This window comes from Lissotriton vulgaris, chromosome 2_1, assembly GCF_964263255.1.
Source record: "Lissotriton vulgaris chromosome 2_1, aLisVul1.2, whole genome shotgun sequence".
NCBI classification, from domain to species: domain Eukaryota; kingdom Metazoa; phylum Chordata; class Amphibia; order Caudata; family Salamandridae; genus Lissotriton; species Lissotriton vulgaris.
In genome coordinates, this window is record NC_141687.1 from 1,557,951,561 (window position 1) to 1,557,973,686 (window position 22,126).

At 42.0% G+C, this 22,126-nt stretch overlaps 1 protein-coding gene across 1 annotated transcript in view; it reads right to left on the reverse strand.

The window, feature by feature from the left end:
• Positions 1-2,604: 2,604 nt before the first annotated feature.
• Positions 2,605-22,126, reverse strand: part of LCT (lactase) — a 228,942-nt gene continuing 209,420 nt past the window's right edge. The window contains exon 17 of the mRNA XM_086957445.1: positions 2,605-3,103. Within this exon, the coding sequence (XP_086813571.1) occupies positions 2,910-3,103 (194 nt within the window). The 3' untranslated portion in view covers positions 2,605-2,909. The remainder of the gene's footprint in view (positions 3,104-22,126) is intronic.

Sequence of the window (22,126 nt, forward strand, 5' to 3'; positions counted from 1 at the left end):
GCATTGTGAGGGCGCGAGTTCTAGGTAGCTCAACTAACTACAAGGGCTGAATTTCTCTGTTTTTGTATGAGTGAAATGTCCAACTAACTATAAAGTCCCTGAAACCTGTGTTTTTTCCAGTGACTTTCCAAGGTTTTTTAAATGCAAATTTCTAACTATAACTTCCCTGAAACCTATTTTTTTTTCAGTGAATTTCTAAGGTGTTTTAAATGCCAATTTAAGGTACTGTTTATCTTTCAATCTTCACCATTGGCAATGCCCACTCTACTATTTCAGCAATGAGACAATATTTTATATGGGCAGGCAAAAAAACAAAAATAGCAAGGTTATTAGCTACTATGCCGCAGAAAGAGGGTGGATTACAAATCGCCACCAAGGGCAATTATCACCAAATGTCGCAGCTCTGATTTCTGGTTGAGTGGAAAAGGTCAGGGACAAAGACACAATAGTGTTCTACAGACCAAAGTATTATTGAGAAATCTCTCTGGAAGGTGCATTGGCAAGAGAGAAACCACCAGAGCTGTGGCATGTATTCACTGTGACAGACTCACCCTCAGCGGCACCTTGTTTCATGCTGACTTTAAAAAAACGCTCTCATTAGGAATGGACAGCCCATGGTTGTATTAGATTGGGGGATCTGACTGAAGGGAAAGACATCAAAACATTCAGCTCCCTTAAGAGGAGAATTGAAAAGACACGTTGTGACATCAACATCTGGGTATGTAACTCAGTTAGGATCACAGAGGGATGGGAGGCAATGTCTGAACTAGCTCTACTGGTACTACAAGAGAACCAAATTTTATGAGAGCGACAAAAGATGATTGAGAGATTCCTGGAGGGGAAGAAGAGGGGACAGCATTTACCATGTCTCTTCCCTCCGCTACAGAGATACTCGTCTGAGGCTTTGAACAATACTGATGCCATCTTTCAGAGCTCTATCCTCAGATTCATATCCTATTTATACTTTGCTGGGCCTACTGAGTCCACTGACCTTTCTCTTACAATTCATGAAGGTGTAAATATATTAGTGTCTTTCTGTGCCACAAGTCGACCATTTACATTTCTGTGGTGGAAGGAAACCGTCTACAGCTTCATAATCTTTTGCATCACATATAGGAGTTGCTGGGGAAGGAGTAAATTGCAAGGTATTTGGAAAGGGCTCCTGGATGACACTGTCACTGTCACTGTCCAGTAAGCTACTACATATTAGTGGGTTCCAACACCAACACGTGTAGATCTAAATAAACCTTTAGTGCCCATAAATAAATATCTGTTGAAGCAAATTGCCCCCTAAAGGAGGAGAAATTATTTTCCTTTTATCATTTTTTTGTCAGGATTTTTGTGTACTACAACATCTGATCCATATATATAAACAAATTCTAAGCAAAAAGTATATCAAATAATGCGTCAATATTATATGGATATGTCAATAATATTAATGACTTTATTAGGCATGCTTTCTTATGATCATAATTACTTTTTAATGAGTAATACTCCAACTAACACACAATGTCTGTATAGAGTCCGATTATCCCCACAATCCCTATGTTGCTCAATGATCACAGAGTAAGTACACCATTAACAAGATGTGATCTGGGTCAGAGCTGGCAACGACCCAACTGTGTATCAATGTCCATTAAGATTTTTTCCATTTCTTGCGACGTTTGACAAGTCCGTCCATTTGATAGCATTTGTGGTGGTTAATCTTTTGACGTTCCGGTCTTTGTTTCTAAGTAGTACGTGAGACCATCTTCAGGACACTGTGTCGAGGTAAAAATGCTGCTAATCAAACAAGGTTGACAGCAATCACAGTAAGCCAGTTACTGTGATTTCCAGTTAGCTTTGTTTGATTTGCAGCTCCTGGAGGTTTGACTCCAAGCAGGATGTCCTCTATTTCTTTTAGAGATTATTAAAACTACTAAACAGATTGATTTGTTCCATGACATAGACATGGGACAGTTCGTACCTGTATATATTTTGCTGCCTTTGTGGGAAATGTTCCCTGTACTATTGTAATTAAAGAGTTCGCAATGTACTTTGACCTCGAATTCACTGTTACTTCAGTAACTTCGAAATAGGCCTTCTGTTTTTGGAGGTACATTGGTAGGCACAGAGCAAATCAAGTGAAACATTTAAAAAAAACCTTTTAATAATAATTCGCTGTACGAATGAAACATTACCTAAGAACTGCAATTATTTATTAAAAATACCAATTTGTTTATGTTTTGTGATTTTCATATATGATCACTTACAACTCATGTTGTGTTCGCCTAAAAAGGTTTCTTGCAGCAAATAGGTAGGAATATGAAAATTGTCCTCATCAAAAATTAGAAAGGAATTCGACTGGTAAACAGACATATTGTAGTGCCTTATTAAAGCGATGTTCTCAGGGCTATTAGAGTTCCATATGGCGAAAGCAGGTTCTAAGTGAGTTGATCTCTGCTTCCCGTGCCCTTCCCCTCCTTGTTGGCTATTTCAATTGACTCGTTATTCTGTTGGAAAATGAATATGGTCCTCGAAGGAGGGAAGTGAACCAACTTATCTTTCAATATGCAGCAGGTATTACATTATTGATTTTGCCAAACTTTAAGAACGAGGTGTTGGTTCTGTTGAAATCTAATATTCTAATACCTCTAGTTGTCTAGACCAGTATCCACGCACCTCCAAACTGTCTTCAAGAGAGACACTTACACATTTTTCATGTAAATCTAGGCGAACCTTCTCTTTTAATGTGAAACAGTAAGTGATATTTTTCTAAGACAAATACAAATAACTTTTTTGTCACATCGGGCGAATTAAAAATGTTAATGGATAAAACGTGTTACATGAACGAGATTTGACAGGTTTTATGTTTTCCGTTTAATTGAAGTACAGCGACACTAATTTTCAGAAATCACTGCAGCATGTCTTTACTTATTCTTTTTAGAAGCCTTGCTATAACAATATGAAAGCGTAGCCACTACTACCACAGCAACGATGGACATAGAAAACAGTACGTTTAGTGCAATGGCGGCGTCTGAAGTAGAAACGCTGAGCCCCAGAAAATTGACTGCGGCGGAGGGCTCTGTAGTAGGGAGCGATGTAGGCGTAGATGCTGTAGTACCTATGGAAACACAAAATAAATGGATTTCACTAGAAGGGAACTATAAAAATTGTCCTACATTCAGAAGGTTGATCTCACAGTAATGTTTCCACAAAGCAGGGCGACTTATTCTATGGTGTAAGCAAGGCTGAATAGATGGTGCAGTGTGGTCGCCTCACACCTCTTTTGGTTTCATTGATATGTTCTTTCCCGTCCAAGAAACATTGGCAAACATGACATTATTTTCAACTCCTTATTTCTAGTGTAGTTAACAGAAGAGGACTTCTGCAAAATGTAATTTACCATAAAGTGCACTGTAGATTTATGTACAATATATGTTCAGTGTCACACAGGAAAAATAAATTCAATACTGAAAACAAACTAGCAAAAACTAAAATTAAGAATCCTTAAAACCTTATTTCAAAACACTTTGAATTAGATCCTTCTGTAAGATCTGATAAAGGCTAACATGAAAAGATCAAAATGAAAAAGTGCAAAATGGCAGCATATTAAAAGACAATAAAGTGGCTCCTGACACCTAAAAATACAGAAAACAGACATAAAATGACTGTCATGACACTTACAATGTGCCGGGGCCCCTGAGAGCGAAGACTGTAGCCAAAAAGCAAAACGAAACCCCAAGAACACGCCGATAGACAATGTTGGACATGGTGCCACTCCCGGCATATATGCTTCTTGGATCCCACTCCTGCTTCGTGCTGGTGGGCACTCTCTGCCCCTGCAAAGGATTTCCCCAGCACTGCGGCAGCTCACAAAGTTAAACCGCGCAAGTGCCCTTTGTAGGGTAGGTCTTCTTCATCAAGAAGGCCTCCTTCACTTGTACATTGGTACTTGGTAACTCCATTCTGACTCCCATTCCTGACTGTTTCTTGGCACTCTTGAAGGTCTTGCTCCGTTTTACAGCCTGTCTCGCTGCTGGCTTACAGAAACTCACCCAAAAACCTGAAACATTTAAACTCTTGGCCTGGCTCCCTATCACTGCACTTGTCTTCAAACTTTCAGACATGGTATCTGTTGGACTTGGCCCTTCCTGCTGGGTCATCCCTAAACTTTTTGCCATTTTCCTCCTATATTTCCTCTGACCTGTTTTTGTTGGTTTCGGACTCTGGGCACTTTACCACTGCTGACCAGTGCTAAAGTGCATATGCTCTCCCTGTACAAAGTGTAGCTGTAATTGATGTCCATGATTGGTTTATTGGATTCACTGTCAGTCCCCAGTAAAGCGCACCAGGAGTGCCAGGGTTTGTGAATGCCAATACTGCTAGTGGGCCTGCAGCGCTGGTTGCGCCACCCACAGAAGCAGCCTTGTAAAATGTGTCTAGGGACTGCCATTAGAGAACCTGCGTGCAGTCTGGTACTGTAATGCTGGCTGGACAAGTGCACACACTTGCCAGCCCCTCAACCTTCCCTTAACTTCATATTAGTCACCCCATGGTAGGCCCTAGGGCAGGGTGCATTGTAAGTGTAAGGTAGGACATGCTCTGATGTGTGTGGCATGTCCTAATAGTGAATTACAGCCAAATTTGTTTTTCACTATTGTAAGGCTACCTGTTCCCTTTAGGCCAGATGGGCTGCTGGAATTATAACACTCTATAATCCCAGCAGGCTCAGGGAACATGGTAGAAAATAAAGTTTAGTATACCTGAACTCAGAATAATAAAATACTTCTTTTAGTAAAGTTTATTTTAATATCCTGTGTTTGCAAATGCTACTTTTAGAAAGTTAGCATTTGCTTGCCTAACAATTTCAGCCCGCCTCTGCTTGGAGGTGTATCTGACTGTCTGGGATGTGTGAGTGACAGGGCTGGGGGATGACAGGTGGTGAATGCAAGGATTACAACTTAGTGGGAGGTAGGAGTGCCCCTGGACTCTTAATAGGGCAGTGCTCTGCCACCACAATGCTGGCTCCGTTCCCTGGGGAGCGACTGATGACTCAGCCGGCACCTGGCCCAGGAAGGGCGAAGCACTGTCATCAGGGTACTCCTGGCTGCCCCTGTCCACACAATGCTGGCTCCACCTCCTGTGGAGCGTCTGATGTGCCTGCCCCTCACACTGAAAGAAGACACCAGAGTACACCCAACAAGTGCTCAGAGACTGAATGAAGATATGCAAAGGCCCCCCTGGCCGGGGAGAACAAAGAAAACTCTGTATAAAAGTAGGAGCCCTGCTCCTTGTAAATTAGATCCTGTTTGCGCAAAGAAGAAGCTCTGCCTGAAGAGAAGGACCCTGGAAGCTGCATGGAGAAGTACTGACTCTGACCCAAAGAGACTGGCCTGTGGTGGGTGCCTTGCTGCTGAAGGAGAGCAGGAGAAGAAAGACTGAAAGGCTTTGCTTTATTTTTGAACTTGTGCCAAACTCCTACAAAGATCTCCAAGAGCTTGAGGTGGAACTTTCCCCCTGAACAGCGCCCCAGGAACATTGGGCGCTACCCCCTGAAAGAGGAACTGTTGTGAGTGCTGCCTTCCCCTGCACTGCTACTTGGGAACAGCGGAGCGCGTCGTGATCATCCACCGTGCCCCCTGAGAGGCCCAGGGCACTACCGTCCCTCCAAGCACCGTGACTGCCGCCTGCCGAGGCCCCAGAAGCACCGCAAAGACCAGCCTCGCTGGCCCAAGCAACGTGACTGTCGCCCAACTGAGCCGTAGCTCGCATCGTGAGGAGAGGCCTCGCCCTGCACCTGCTTGCCCTTTTTGACCTGTGCCCGGGAAAGCGCCTGCCGCTGTCTGTGAGCTTCTGCGGCGCGTTGTGCAGAGAAGCCCGTCTTGACCCCCTTGATGTGCCCTGCAGGTTCGCTGTCCCCAGCGTGTGCCCCCTCTTGAAGGACCCCGAGGCGCTTTGTCTCCCTGACCCGGCCCGCGCCGCAACACCAACCTTCAAGCCCGAGCTGAGCCGCTGCTCTCTCCAGCCCAGGAAGGAAGACACCGCGACGCGGACACCGAGCCGACCTTGACCTTGCTGCCTCGACCCTCGCCAAGTCTCCACAGGTACTGTTGTGCCCCCGCGGTGCGAGCGTCCTGCCTTCCAAGCTCGCACCACCCTGTGTGACTTCCTGTGCCCCGGGAGCCTCGCAGCTGCAGTCTGCACCTCGGTACGAGCCCCCCTCTCCAGTGAGGCTCGCACCGCTCCTGGCCCCCCGAGGCCCCCCCTAACACTCCCCGTGGCCGGCGCCCCTCCACCTCGAGTCCCACATAGCAGTGTGACTCATACTGAGAGCCAGACCCGGTCGTGCCCTTCGCCGCTTACGCGAGAAGCGTGAGCTTTGGCAGGCCGGGCCCGATTTTCTCGCAGGAGGTGCACAGAGGCGCTGGGAAGCACACAAAAGCGCTAAGGAGCCCTGTACTTGGTGGAAACTGGGCAGAAGGCCCCTAAGAACACATTTTAAAGACTATTTTGAAACGCTGAACAAAGAACTGTGGCAAGCTAATTACAAGTAACTGGAACCATTTTTTGTACAAAGACCGTATTTACAAGCCTGCTTTAAATATAGATAAAGAAGATATTTTTGCAAGAATACAGTCTAGTGTCATTGTGAGGTGGGTTGATGATTATTGTGTGTGATACTGCAAATGTTTAACCCTATGTACTCTGGAGATTAGCCTTGACTGCTTGCGCCACACTACCTAGAGGGTAAGCAGGGGTTATTTTTAGAGGGTAATCCTTCACCCTGACTTAGAGGAGAGGGTCCCTGCTTGTCGCAAGTACATACCTGCGCCAACCAGAGACCCCCAAATCTAACAGTATCCAACACTACCAAGCTACAAAATCCAGCACTGCACTACACTCACTCAAGGATGCTGAAAAGTTTTAAATCAAATACTGCTAAGTACTGTCTTCTCACCTTATGATCTGCTGACCTCCTTCGCAGGACATTCCCTTTGGTCATCCAGAACCTCATTGGACAATAGTCTCCATTTGGTGTGCTAGGGGAGCTTTGTAGGTGTTGCACAATTTTTTTTTGCTATTTGTTCCAGGTCATGTGAAATCCTTATGATATTCATTCTGCACAAAAAGTATCCTGACCACAACCCAGGCACCCTGGCATCATGCAAGGGTGCCTTCATTGGCACTAGGCAGCCGCAAGTGCGCCAGGAGAGACCAGAACTGCGCCATATCTTTGAAAATCTGTCACAGTTCTGCTCTCTTTCACACAATGCAGCGCAGCTACTTCATTTGCTGCACTGCTCTGTTTTACAGGAAATGTTACTCAATAGGCCCCTTAGTGTTGAGGTTAGAGAACATTCAAAACATGGCTCTGAGCCTGTTATTTGATTGTATGTGAGAGAAGGAGCAATCCTCTACTGGCTTCCAGTAAAACAGAGGGTTCTCATTTCATCCTCAGGGCTTATCAAATATGGATGGATGGTTTTGGCGCATGCATAATGCAAACCTAGCCATAAGCCAGTGGCGTGCTGTACAGGGTCAAAGAGAAGCATGCAGTTAAGAAATGATTTAGGCAGCAGACGTGTATTGCTGTACAGTCTGCATCAAAGAGGTGGTCTTCAACTCTTTCCTACATTGTAGTTTTGCTGGGGCAGTCCTTATAGATAGAGGAATGTTGTCCTAGATCTTGGGTGCATAAATCGAATATGCTTACTATTTTGGTTTTTACTTTTCTTTTTTTTTACACTTCTTGATCTCCAGTCTGATAGTTACCTGGCTGCACGTGTGCTGAGAGCCACCTGAAAGTGTGAGCTTGTCTGCAAGTTTGGCGAGGTTGTTGATTGTGATGGCTTTGTAAATGATGCAGCTGGTTTTGGAGATGGTGCAAGCCAGCATGCAGAGCCAATGGAGTTCCATCAGGATGGGATGTCGGCATATTTCACCAGGCCCTGCTTGAGACAGGGTGCAGAATGTATGGTTTACTTGTCTGGGAAGGCATGCAGCAGGGCTTAACAACATCCAGATGAAAGAGTATAAGAGCTTGAAGAGTTCTGAAGTCACTTTCTGGAAGAAACAGTTTCAGCTTCTTAGATAAGAGAACTGGTACCATGCCATCTTTGTGTTTTTTTACAATATGTTCCTTGAGGGTGAGGCTGCTGTCCAAGAGGAATCCAAGTGACTTGGCATTCGGGGAAAGTTCAGGTTTGAAGCCATCAAGGCTCTTGTCATTGAGTCATGATTGTACTACCTCTTGCTTGTTGTTCTTGACAAATAATGGGTATTCTGTCTTTGTGGGGTTGAGCTTTAGGCAGCGCTTGATATCTAGGCCTGGGTTAGGTGCAGGCAGTGTTTGTGGTACTGAATTTCAGGAGTGGAGGAGACTTTCACGTAAAGTTATGTATCATTATATACTGGTGAACGTTGGTGATTTCAGTGAGAAGACCTGATATTACTGCAATACGCCAAGACTTGGGTTTCCAGGAAAAATGCTGAACATAGTACACAGAATACCAGCAGACTATGAATTGAAGAAATTACAATACAAACTGACCATGAATTTTAAAAAGAATACCTTGTAAAGACTATTGTAATTTTTTATAGGAAATGCTCATGCTAAGGTCTGTAATACATTAGTACTTAAGCGGGGACACAATCTTTCCCACTGCAGAATCATATCATACAAGATCTGTTTGAGCAATAGGAAAGTTGCTGTTGGACTGGAGCCAGGGACAGATACTCTGAGGCATTCCTTACCACTAGATCTGAGACTGGAACAGGATCCACTCCTCTTTGGGGTAAAGCTCAAAATCATTCTTTGTCAAAAAGCGTATTAGTAGTAGTGCTACACAGTAATATAGCATCATATTTCAAACCTAGTTGAGCCTATCAGCAAAGGTCTGTAGGGATCAAGCGAAGCAGCCAAAAGGCAGCTTGACACTCTATATGTAACCTATTTATCATTGCATCTCTGAGGTGACCTGACACCCACTTCCACCACTGTTGTGAGCTGTTAATTCAAAATAATCATGCCATATATTGTTACTGAAGGGTTTAATTGTGGTTGCCTTTAGGGCACTTATTGCAATCAAATACAATACTATTTCAGTCACAGTAGATGATGTTTCCTATGAAATCTGAATGGTTAATCCTTCACCTTTTGCTTGACAGGCTGCAGTTAGTAAATCTACCATAAAAAACATATTTACCATTTCTGTTTACTTGTAAAGTTTGAAAGACGGGCTCGAGGGACAACTTTTCCCAGCCCCCTGCAATAGGTGTTGTGTTGTCCACCAAAAACCACTGTCTCAAACTAAATACTGCTTTCCGCGAATCAGAGCCTTGTTAATTCTTTCAAGGCCTATTTCCTCATCCAGCGGAATTATGTACACTACCATTAATTGTGCTTGTGAGGCCCTTCTAAAGAGATCACTGGGAATCCAAAAGACCATGCCATGCATTTTGGCCAAAAGATTAGAAATTACAACTTTAAATCTTTATTTGATTTCGTAAGGCCACAATAGCTGATGAACTAGAAATCACTGCATATCTTTCCGACTTTGAGGATACCTGAAGCGGCTTGCAGATTTGGAGGATGCAGCGTCAAAACCTGGAGATCAGGCATCTTTAAGGTTATCATTTGATAAGCTCCAAGAAAGGTGCATCTGCATCCTGTGTTTCAGCTAAAGGCATGGATCCAAGTTATATATGATCTGGAAGCTGGACCATATGCAGGATTTATTGCGTGGCCCCACTGCGAAGCGCTACAGAATGAATGAATTCGAAATATAGGAATGTGGTCGCATTCTATATAACACCTATATGACTAGATAACCCCACTGCTGGATTGAACCACTAATTAACAAATGAAAGACTTATGGGTACTGATTAGGCTAGTTCAAAGAACTAGTACTCTACCGAAACATGCCTTGACCAATCTTTTGGAAAGACCCAGTTCAAGGCACATCAATGGAAGTCCAAAAAAGAATGGTCTTCATAGTGGCCTGTTATAGATTTATATTCTGGGAGTGCAAAAGACTTGTATATATGCAGTGTCTGGGAGTGAATGTGAATGATGTATGAGTGTGTAATAGTGATTGGTGAGTGGGGTGATTATACATTTGTATTGGGAAGTGCTGTGTTGTTTTGATCTTATATTCTTTGTAGTTCTGTCTGTGAAACTAATGTGCATGTAAACATGAAATGTCTGAGAATTACTGCTAGAAAATAAATCATAAAAAATGAAATAAAAATGTAAAAAATATGTTACGGGTCTCTTGACTATGGATTAATGCCACTGATAATTATATTTCTTGTGGGTACTCTTTCTTTTAGAGAATTAGAAAAAAACGCACCTCAAGCAAAATTGTTATACACAGCCAAAAATTAATTAATACAATTCTCCTACAAACTTTGCTAAAAGGTCTTCAACATCACCCTAAAGTAAGGTTAACAGTTAATTCAGAGGGTCCTCAACAATTGAATCCATCCTAGGATATTTCCTATAGTATTTTTTTTCCAGCTAGCTGTTTGCTTATCCGAAATTAATACAGCTTATACACTCCAAACATGTTTATGCTGCAACTATGAATTTGTAGAAAGATATCCTTTGGGTTGTGTTTACATTGCTTCTCATAAAGGAAAGAGCTATGCTCTGACGTAGGTCCCTAGATGGCTTAAAACACGCCACAGGGTGCGTTTGCACACTTGTCACATCAGGCCCCGCCCCCTCGCTTCACCACTGTGCAAACGTACCCCATGGCGCGTTTTAAGTTGGGTAATAATTCCCCTTGAATCGTGGTGCTTGCTGGAGGTACCTGGTGAGCTAGTTGGCTCCCAGGGACCCTCAGGATTGACGGGGAATTAATCCTCCAACTTAAAATGCGACACAGGTCGTGTTTGCACAGTGGTGCAGGGAGGGGGTGGGGTCTGATGTGACAAGTGTGCAAACGCACTCTGTGGTGCATTTTAAGTTAGGGGATTAAGTCCCCTTGAATCCTGAGGGTCCCTGGGGGCCAACTAGCCCAACAGGAACCTCCAGTAAATGCCACAGGGCTGCGTTGCAGAGAGGTGATCCGAGGCCACACCCCTTTTTACACCTCTCTGCAACACAACTCTGTGGCACTTACAGGAGGTACCTGGTGGGCTAGTTGTCCCCCAGGGACCCTCAGGATTCAAGGGGACTTAATCCTCCAATTTAAAACGCCCCACAGGGCGTGTTTGCACACTTGTCACATCAGGCCATGCACCCTCCCTGCACCACTGTGCAAACGCACCTTGTGGCGTGTTTTACGTTGGGAGATTAAGCCCCCTTGAGTCCTGAGGGTCCCTGGGGGCAATTAGCCCACCAAGTACCTCCAGTAAGTGCCAGGCAGCTGCGATGCAGAGAGGTGTAAAAAGGAGCGTGGCCTCAGGCCACCTCTCTGCAACCCAGCCCTGTGGCTCGTACTAGAGGTACCTGGTGGCCTAGATAGCTCCCAGGGATTCTCAGGATTCAAGGGGAACTAATTCTCCCCCTTAAAACGTACCACGGGGCTTGTTTGCACAGTGGTGCAGGGAGGGAGCGGGGCCTCCGGCGATTTGTCGGTTCCTTTATTTTCCTTTTTTTTGGGAGGGGGGCTCCGTGGCCCCCCTTCTTTTGGCCCCGGGGACCCCATCCCCCGGGGCCATGCACCCTTTCAAAAAAAATAATTATGCGGAGGGGGGACCGCATGGCCCCCTTCCCACGGCCAATTATGGCCCCGGTGACCCCATCCCCCAGGGCCTAGCCATCCGTTTTAATTATAAAAAAATGTTTTTGAGGGGGGCAGCGTGGCCCCCCTTCTCAGGCCAATTATGGCCTCGGGGACCCCATCCCCCGGGCCTGGTTGCCTTTTTAAAACAGAAACAAAAACATTTATTTAAAGGGGAGGGGGTGGTGTGGCCCCCCTCCCGGGCCACTTCTAGCCCTGAGAACCCCATCCCCGGGGCCTGGCAGCTCCATTGGGGACTCTGGAGGGAGCCCCAATGCTCCCATAGTCCCAGCCGGCTCCCCGTGTCCTGCGGGAGCTGGCATTGCTTTTTCTCATGGGAGCTACTGACATGCAGCTCCCCTTGTGGAAAAGCAATTCTGCTTTGGATTTTGCCTTGACGTGGGGCCCTAGTCGATCTGTACTGGGTGGTTGAAGACCCCCCAGTGCAAGGCCTACTGCCCGACAGGTATGTGACAGAGCACTTGGTTGCTCCGATCGGCTGGGTGGGTGGCAACTTGCTGGTCTCCTACCCTCGTTCTGGGCCCCACGTCCGGTTACCCACCTAAACTTTAGGAGCCTCTCCATCAGTTCTGCACCATACCACCACATAGGTCCTGAAGAAGTGTCACACGACTCTTTAGGAGTGACAAGGCACGAAACATGTCAACCCTACATACTGTGACAGCCCATTAGGATCATTATATCCTCACAGGGTGTCCACTCTTTTTTAAAAATTAGGCTGGATCTACCTAAACCATTAAAATTGCCTATGAATAGGACGGATCCAGACTTATTTTAAGTTCCACCTCACGTGCACCATACTTCCTTTGCCCCCTTACCCACACGCACCCCACAGCTTCTTCAAAAAGATCTCCGGCAAAGAGCACCGTTTACGGTGAGCCCGTCGGGCATTGCAGCACCGGCCCGACAAGGAGCAAAGCCCAATGATGAAGCATGACACCTCTCTGGTTGTGTGAGGGCATCAAGAAGAAAGACCTGTCTTCCCCCCTCTCACTTTAGGAACTGCATACCCTCTCGCAGCACAGTTAATAAATTACTTCCCACGATAGTTAGATGGGAAAAAGCATTGGAAGAGGCAGTGTTTTGCACACTCACAACCTATTGCCTTTACATATGTTTCTTTTTAATGTTACTTTGTTTTACTGTAAAGGCCCTGCTTGACCTCCCCCCGCTGGTATTAAAAATTACCTTGTTAACCCATTGGTCTGGAAATGTTTTGGACCTCGGTGAAGTACATTTCGCAAACAGGCTATGCTTGCCCACTACAATTTACATAAAATATACAAAAATTATACAATACTTTCATACCCATTATAATACTTTCATTTATATAGTGCACTTTATAATTTGCCTTGTTTCAAAGGACTGATCAGAAGTTGGCCTTAAAACGATGAAAGGTTTAGAGGATGTGCAGGGGTAAGAGCTATTGGAAGGTACGGAGGGTTCGCCAAATCGTCTTTTACAATGCTGTGGAGAAAAATTTGTTCAAACATACTCCAGAGAGAGAGTGACAGTTGCAGTGGACATTTTTGGAACTCTTAACCCTTCCTAATTTATTTGCAGGAAGTTCCTTCCAGCGGCGGCAGGCACAGGTTGAGAGTGGCAGGGTGGGGCGGTCCGGCGGGGGGGGCGAGACGGGGAAAGCAAAAGTAAATGCCTCTTACCTCTTCGCTGCTTATTGCTTCCTCATTCCTCCCTCCGCCGGAACAGAAAGCACCCAGGCTCCCCTGAACCAATCACATAACTGCAATGCAGCATTGTGATTGGTCTGAGAGCCGTGGACTGGGGACCTGGGCATGTTCTTCATCCAGGCTGCAATGCAGCCTCGGTGGAGAACATACAAAGTGTGAAATAATGTTTGGCCAGCGAACTAGGGCTGGCCTAGCATTCATGGGCACCTTGCAAAGTGCCCCCTACTACTCCCCTGCTCTGAGAGCAGAGCAGCCCACCCACTCTGCCCCGCCAAGCTGCCGCACTGCTGAAGAAGGAAAAAATAAAATTATAAGATTAAGTTATTATCATTTTTTTCCCCTTTATTTACACTGTTTAAAAGCAGTGGGGAACGCTCCTCCGCCTTAGCGGAGGAGCCGCCACGGGTGTAAATTATCCTGAATTTGTAGTTCACTCCACACTGCTTCCACATTGCAGTCAAGTAGCTACACATAGCGTTTGCACCTCTGTCTGATACTACCTCCTTAGTAAGTAAGTAAGTAAGCAAGTAATTTTTATTTTGCATAGTTAATTAAAACCATTGCAATTTCTCATTTAAAAACACTGTTACTACACACAATAATTTTTTCTACACAGCCATAAAATTACATCTATAAAAAAAAAATATGTTCCATTTCACATTTCCTATTAAAATCATGAGGTTAATACATTTAAAAAAAACATTGTTTAACTAATAATCAGTTTGTTTTTTAATGTCCTCTAGGAGTTTGGCGAAGGGTCGGGTTCCGTCATTCTCCTTTCCGCCTCCTTCATAAATCTAGTACTTTCTAGACAACCTTTAAAAGTTCTTCTTAATTTAATACCCTCTGAAATATAACGAAAGGTCATGTTTTTGCATCTTTTTTTCTACCTCCTTCATAAACTTTACCAAGCTACAGTTCAACTGCGGGTCATTGGGTGGGAAACAAACAAGGCTGCATTTCTTCGTGTACGTATTCCTCGCTGATTAAATTGGAATTTCAACAAGCATTTCCTTTCCTCCAGCAGATTATCACAGGAGCACAACAAATGTGGAATATCCTCGGGCTCCATGCCGCATAAACGACAGAGGGATCCCCCATTATCTTTAAGCCAGTGTGGTAGATGGCATGCGCAAGGTAACAGGCCCAGTCTATATTTTAAAAACTTCAATTTTGTAGATCTTGAATACCCGAAGTCAAGGTAACTCTGTTGACCTTGTTTAGAGTAGGAGTTTAGGAGAGTCCACCCATGTGACCTCTTGGCGACACACGCTTTATCTTCAACCCATGAAAGGTGTTTTATTGTTTTCTTTACTAATCTTTTGATCGTAGTATGATTAGTAGGGGTATTCCACAACTCCTGTAGCCCTAGGTTCGCCAGGCTGTTATTCAAGTACTTGGCGGATGGCGAAGCTGGTTTCAGCTCTAGTTCTGACCATAAGTAGCTGTTCAAGGTACCCTTTTTTGCCTTCCGTATTTTGTCCCACGTAGTTATGTAGGACCCCTGTCTTGCCAAAGACTGTTTCTGACCGCCAAACTCTAGCCTAAGTTGAGCCTGGAAGTATATTTTGGCAGGCTAAAGATGATCCTATATGCAGCTGTCACGGTTTTATCCAGAATCGCTGCATCTCTTCCTCTCTGTACTTCGCTCCCATAAGTAATTGTGGGCAGCAGTTCAGCTCTTATAACTTCTGCCAGGGGCAGGAGAGATGGACTGGAAAGTCTGCTATTTAATTTTTTTAGAGAAATTCATATTGCAATGCCTTTGCTTCTGATACTGGCTTTCTGAATGGTAAATTGACCACTAATGTCGATTTTGACTCCTAGATACTTGTACATCGTTGTATCTTCAATGCAGGTGTTGTTCCAAAACCAGCCATGTGGAGTTTTCCCTTTTTTGTTAATTGACATTGTTTGTGTCTTCTCCAGATTTATCGTCAGTTGATTTCCGTCAGAGTACCTCTGTGTGGTATCCACAAGATTTTGCAGCCCTATTTTTGTATGACTGATTAGAACTATGAGAGTTGATAGTGGGCAACCCAGTATACCCTTGAGGGTTTGGGCAAAAAGTATGATAGGGTGAAGATACCTTCAAGGGATTTTAGTAAAACAAGAATTTTGGAATCACTTAAGGAATGAAATCGTGTGGGCTTAGTAATTTGAGCCCACTAGTGCTGGTTATGCAACAACAGGGATTTACATATATTCAAAACTGTCACTTGTGAGTGATCAGAAAAAGAAGAGAGCAAAAAGGGATTGAAAGACGGGTGTATATTTAAAAAAAGTATTTAATCTTTTATCAAATCAAGTTAAAATGTCGGGTACAAGATGAAAAACAATGACGCAGAAGGGAAAATACATTAATCTACACAGCCCTTACTACATCAATTGCTCAAGCTTTTCTACCTATCACAGAATTCATTAAACATTCAATGGTAGATAAAGCCACAGTCGACGTTTCGGTCTCTATTCTTTCGTGTGAGAGACCATCCTCAGGACATGGATTTCATATCTTGAGTACCCTAGAAACGATAACAGATTAATAATTAAAATACTGTCTCTATCCATTGAAGGGATAATCTACATAATATATATAACACCCAAACAAGCTCTCAATTATTAAAAATGAAAATTATATTTGAAAATACCTATTAATGGAGACACAATCATAGCAGTTGTGAGATAAGATTCAATCCATTTTATGAGCTTTCAAATTTCAGCTAATATTTACACCATAAATGGCATTCAAAGGATACATTCCACAAATAGAATCATCGTGTTTAAGGAATGCTTCACTCTCGCGCAATGCATATCCTAATCACTGTTAATGGAGACACAGTCATAGCAGTTGTGGAATACAAAGTTATCAATACAATTTATGAGCTTTCAAATTTCCGACAATGTTTACACTGTGGCTGACATTTGAAGGATACATTCTGTAAATAAAATAGAACAGAAAATCTTCGTGTTTAAAAAATGCTTCAATTTTGTGCACTGCATATCCTAGTCAGTGAAAATTCAATATCATCACAGTATCATACGTATCACATCTATCGTCATTTGTTTTGACATAAAGAAGTATGTTTACACACAGGTAATCTGTTGGGCTGACACCAAGTGTTAACCTACTATGCTTGGTTAAAATCTTATCATGCAGCGATCGGCAAACTAGAACAAGGGTATATTTCTCAAGTTGTTTCAAAATTAAAATGAATCCACAGGTAGAGTTAGGGCTGGTTGAAAAAATTACCCCTATTTGTAACATATTTTTATACCTTGTTCATATAAGCGCACGGATCAGAGACTCAATTTGTCTAGCGCTGCTGTCGGTTGAAATGATTAGCGTTTTGCGGTGAAGTACCCGTGTTAGAATGATCAAACATAGCAGATTTTGGTTACATTACATATCCTTATATTAAATTGTTTTTTTTATTCAAATCACTGAATCCTTGCTTTTTACCTTATGGGAACCAGCAGGTGTCCCAGGCAGGCAGGATGATTTGCACTGCGAAGGCTAAGAATTGCCGTAAGGAAGCCTGTATTTGCGGGTGATATAAAGGTGATAAACGTTGCGGTAAGGCTGATGGTATCCAACATTCGCATATATCATTTCAAACTTTAGACTTAAGATTTGCCGTTTATCTCATCTTTCGCCCATATATTCTTCGGCCTGAAACCAGCCTATATATCTAAACACTCTGTATTATTTGTGTAGCTGGCAAACAAAGTAATTGGTCTGTACCAGGGGATAGATGGTTGGTACCAATATGTGTGAAGCTGATATAGTGATATCGAGTTCAACTATATATTCTTTATGACACAAATTCAGCTGACAGAGGGTGTCAGAATTTAAAGGCAAAGGTGAATAATAGCTTAATAATCGCTAAATACCTATCTAATCAGTCACTTTCAGAAGCCACAGATTTGGGAAGAAATGGAATCCTCGATTATTTTAAAAGGTTCCCTAATTACGGTACAGAAGAAGAACAGATGTTGGATTAGACCCGTAAGAGGTCTACCGTGGTTAACATTAAGTTCAAATGTGTTAGTGTATAGTTAAACTAAACGGGTCAATACATACCTTACACATTAGAAGGTATAATAGCGTCTTCTTGCCAGTATTTCTCAGTAAGGAAGTTAGCTCTAAAAATATAAGAGGCAACCACCCGATTTAGTATTTAATGTATAGGAATCGATCTATATAATTTAATAAGCAGCAAATTGTGTCCTGGCTCTCGGAGAATAAATACCTGGATTAAATGAGTCAGAGTCCGTCCTCACTCTGTAATTGCTTCAGCAGTAGATGCAAGAAGTGTGACCATCTGTTCACACGAGTTTATACTGTTGTCGTTTGGAGATCGACAGAGGACTGAGAGGCTAACAAGTCTAGAGATTTAATCAGCAAATAGGCGGCCATTTTGTAGTGGCAAATTGTTTAATAGGTAACATATCTATCTACTGGAAAAAGTGCTTGATAACCGTATGTCACGGTCATTTTACACATTGATCCAAGTTCAATGAATTTGCAGTGTAGAACATAGATATATGTTCATTAATGACCAATAGATTTTTTGCGAAACCAACATATTGGATTTATGATGGTTGTTTGCGCGGTCGTTACGAGCATGAATCAAAGGGAGTAAGACTGAGGTCTTCAGTGAATCTAATACATATGCATGATTACTAATGCATGCGGCTACGGAAATGAGAGAGACTTGTCATAATTCGATTTATGACCACGTATGCATTCATATTTGCCAATGCTAAGATAAGTATCAAAGATTAAGTAGTTAGAGACATACATTCTGAGAACCTATCAGTCAAGAAATTTTGAAAAATAATATTGAAAGTATAGAAACAATCTCGCATTAAAGTGTCATACACATTGAGCTAACATCTAGAAAAAGATAAGTATAACACATTTAATAAAGTTGTATTCTTTTTGTAATTTATAAGATCTTCATTTATCGATAAACCAATTATTTCATATGTAGTGGATATTGTTAAGGGGCCCTCCTAGTTGTGAACCAGTTTACAACTAGCCTAAATGTCTAAAGGGAGTCCCTCCTAGCTCACAACCATTTTACACCTAAAAGGTTGAACAAAGATACAGATTGAACATGGGAATTTACAGACACGCAAGTGAATGCCATTCAGTGGCGCTGTTAAGCCCTTTCTCAATTGTGTTGGCATTGCAAATGTGTTTACCTTCCCTGAGTGTTAGAATACGGTCAACATTTTGCTGCCGTTTCGTCGGTTTGACTACCTCAATGACCCACCAAGTCATTTGGTCAAAAGTGTGGCTTGATCTGAGATAGTGCTCAACAAGTGGAGCAGATTCTACCTTACATCGGATTTGAGACTGATGCTGGAGTATCCGCTTCTTAACAGGTTGAATAGTCTTGCCGATATAATGTAGTTCACAAGGGCATTTAATGCAATATACCACGTTAGCAGTATTGCAGTTAGAAAAGGACTTCATAGTCAGATTCATGCCATTGATGTTGCAGGTTTAAACCGACTAAACAGCAGCAAAATGTTGACCGTATTCTAACACCCAGGGAAGGTAAACACATTTGCAATGCCAACACTATTGAGAAAGGGCTTAACAGCGCCACTGAATGGCATTCACTTGCATGTCTGTAAATTCCCATATTCAATCTGTATCTTTGTTCAACATTTTATGTGTAAACTGATTGTGAGCTAGGAGGGACCCCCTTTCGACATTTAGGCTAGTTGTAAACTGGTTCACAACTAGGAGGGCCCCTTAACAATATTCACTACATATGAAATAATTGGTATATCGATAAATGAAGATCTTATAAATTACAAAAAGAATACAACTTTATTAAATGTGTTATACTTATCTTTTTCTAGATGTTAGCTCAATGTGTATGACACTTTAATGCAGATTGTTTTGATACTTTCAATATTATTTTTCAAAATTTCTTGACTGATAGGTTCTCAGAATGTATGTCTCTAACTACTTAATCTTTGATACTTATCTTAGCATTGGCAAATATGAATGCATACGTGGTCATAAATTGAATTATGACACGTCTCTCTCATTTCCGTAGCCTCATACATTAGTAATCATGCATATGTGTTAGATTCACTGAAGACCTCAGTCTTGCTCCCTTTGATTCATGCTCGTAACAACCGCGCATACAACCATCATATATCCAATATGTTGGTTTCGCAAAAAATCTATTGGTCATGAACACATATCTATGTTCTACACTGCAAATTCATTGAACTTGGATCAATGTGTAAAATGACCGTGACATACGGTTATCAAGCACTTTTTCCGGTAGATAGATATGTTACCTATTGAACAATTTGCCACTACAAAATGGCCGCCTATTTGCTGATTAAATCTCTAGATTTGTTAGCCTCTCAGTCCTCTGTCGATCTCCAAACGACAGCAGTATAAACTCATGTGAACCGATGGTCACACTTCTTGCATCTACTGCTGAAGCAATTACAGAGTGAGGATTGACTCTGACTCATTTAATCCAGGTATTTATTCTCTGAGAGCCAGGACACAATTCGCTGCTTATTAAATTATATAGATCGATTCCTATACATTAAATACTAAATCGGGTGGTTGCCTCTTATATTTTTAGAGCTAACTTCCTTACCGAAAAATACTGGCAAGAAGACGCTACTATACCTTCTAATGTATAAGGTATGCATTGACCCGTTTAGTTTAACTATACACTAACGCATTTGAACTTAATGTTAACCACGGTAGACCTCTTACGGGTCTAATCCAACGTCTGTTCTTCTTCTGTACCGTAACTAGGGAACCTTTTAAAATTATTGAGTATTCCATTTTTTCCCAAATCTGTGGCTTCTGGAAGTGACTGAGTAGACAGGTATTTAGCGATTATTAAGCTATTATTCACCTTTGCCTTAAAATTCTGACACCCTCTGCCAGCTGAATTTGTGTCATAAAGAATATATAGTTGAACTCAATATCACTATATCAGCTTCACACATATTGGTACCAACAATCTATGCCCTGGTACCGACCAATTAGTTCGTTTGCCAGCTACACAAATAATACAGAGTGTTTAGATATATAGGCTGGTTTCAGGCCGAAGAATATATGGGCGAAAGATCAGATAAACGGCAAATCTTAAGTCTAAAGTTTGAAATTATATATGCGAATGTTGGATACCATCAGCCTTACCGCAACGTTTATCGCCTTTATATCACCAGCAAATACAGGCTTCCTTACGGCAATTCTTAGCCTTCGTGGTGCAAATCATCCTGCCTGCCCGGGACACCTGCTGGTTCCCATAAGGTAAAAAGCAAGGATTCAGTGATTTGAATAAAAAAAACAATTTAATATAAGGATATATAATGTAACCAAAATCTGCTATGTTTGATCATTCTAACACGGGTACTTCACCACAAAACGCTAATCATTTCAACCGACAGCAGCGCTAGACAAATTGAATCTCTGATCCGTGCGCTTATATGAACAAGGTATAAAAATATTTTACAAATAGAGGTAATTTTTTCAAACAGCCCTAACTCTACCTGTGGATTAATTTTAATTTTGAAACAACTTGAGAAATATACCCTTGTTCTAGTTTGCCGATCGCTGCATGATAAGATTTTAACCAAGCATAGTAGGTTAACACTTGGTGTCAGCCCAACAGATTACCTGTGTGTAAACATACTTCTTTATGTCAAAACAAATGACGATAGATGTGATACGTATGATACTGCGATGATATTGAATTTTCACTGACTAGGATATGCAGTGCACAAGATTGAAGCATTTTTTAAACACGATGATTTTCTGTTCTATTTTATTTACAGATTGTATCCTTCAAATGTCAGCCACAGTGTAAACATTGTCGGAAATTTGAAAGCTCATAAATTGTATTGATAACTTTGTATTCCACAACTGCTATGACTGTGTCTCCATTAACAGTGATTAGGATATGCATTGCGCGAGAGTGAAGCATTCCTTAAACACGATGATTCTATTTGTGGAATGTATCCTTTGAATGCCATTTATGGTGTAAATATTAGCTGAAATTTGAAAGCTCATAAAATGGATTGAATCTGTTGTCTCACAACTGCTATGATTGTGTCTCCATTAATAGGTATTTTCAAATATAATTTTCATTCTTAATATTTGAGAGCTTCTTTGGGTGTTATATATATTATGTAGATTACCCCTTCAATGGATATAGACAGTATTTTAATTATTAATCTGTTATCGTTTCTAGGGTACTCAAGATATGAAATCCATGTCCTGAGGATGGTCTCTCAGACGAAAGAATAGAGACCGAAACGTCGACTGTGGCTTTATCTACCATTGAATGTTTAAGTAATTCTGTGATAGGTAGAAAAGCTTGAGCAATTGATGTAGTAAGGGCTGTGTAGATTAATGTATTTTTCCTTCTGCGTCATTGTTTTTCATCTTGTACCCGACATTTTAACTTGATTTGATAAAGAATAAATAATTTTTTTAAATATACACCCGTCTTTCAATCCCTTTTTTCGCTCTTCTTTTTCTGATCACTCACAAGTGACAGTTTTGAATATATGTAAATCTCTGTTGTTGCATAACCAGCACAAGTGGGCTCAAATCACTAAGCCCACACGATTTCATTCCTTAAGTGATTCCAAAATTCTTGTTTTACTAAAATCCCTTGAAGGTATCTTCACCCTATCATGATT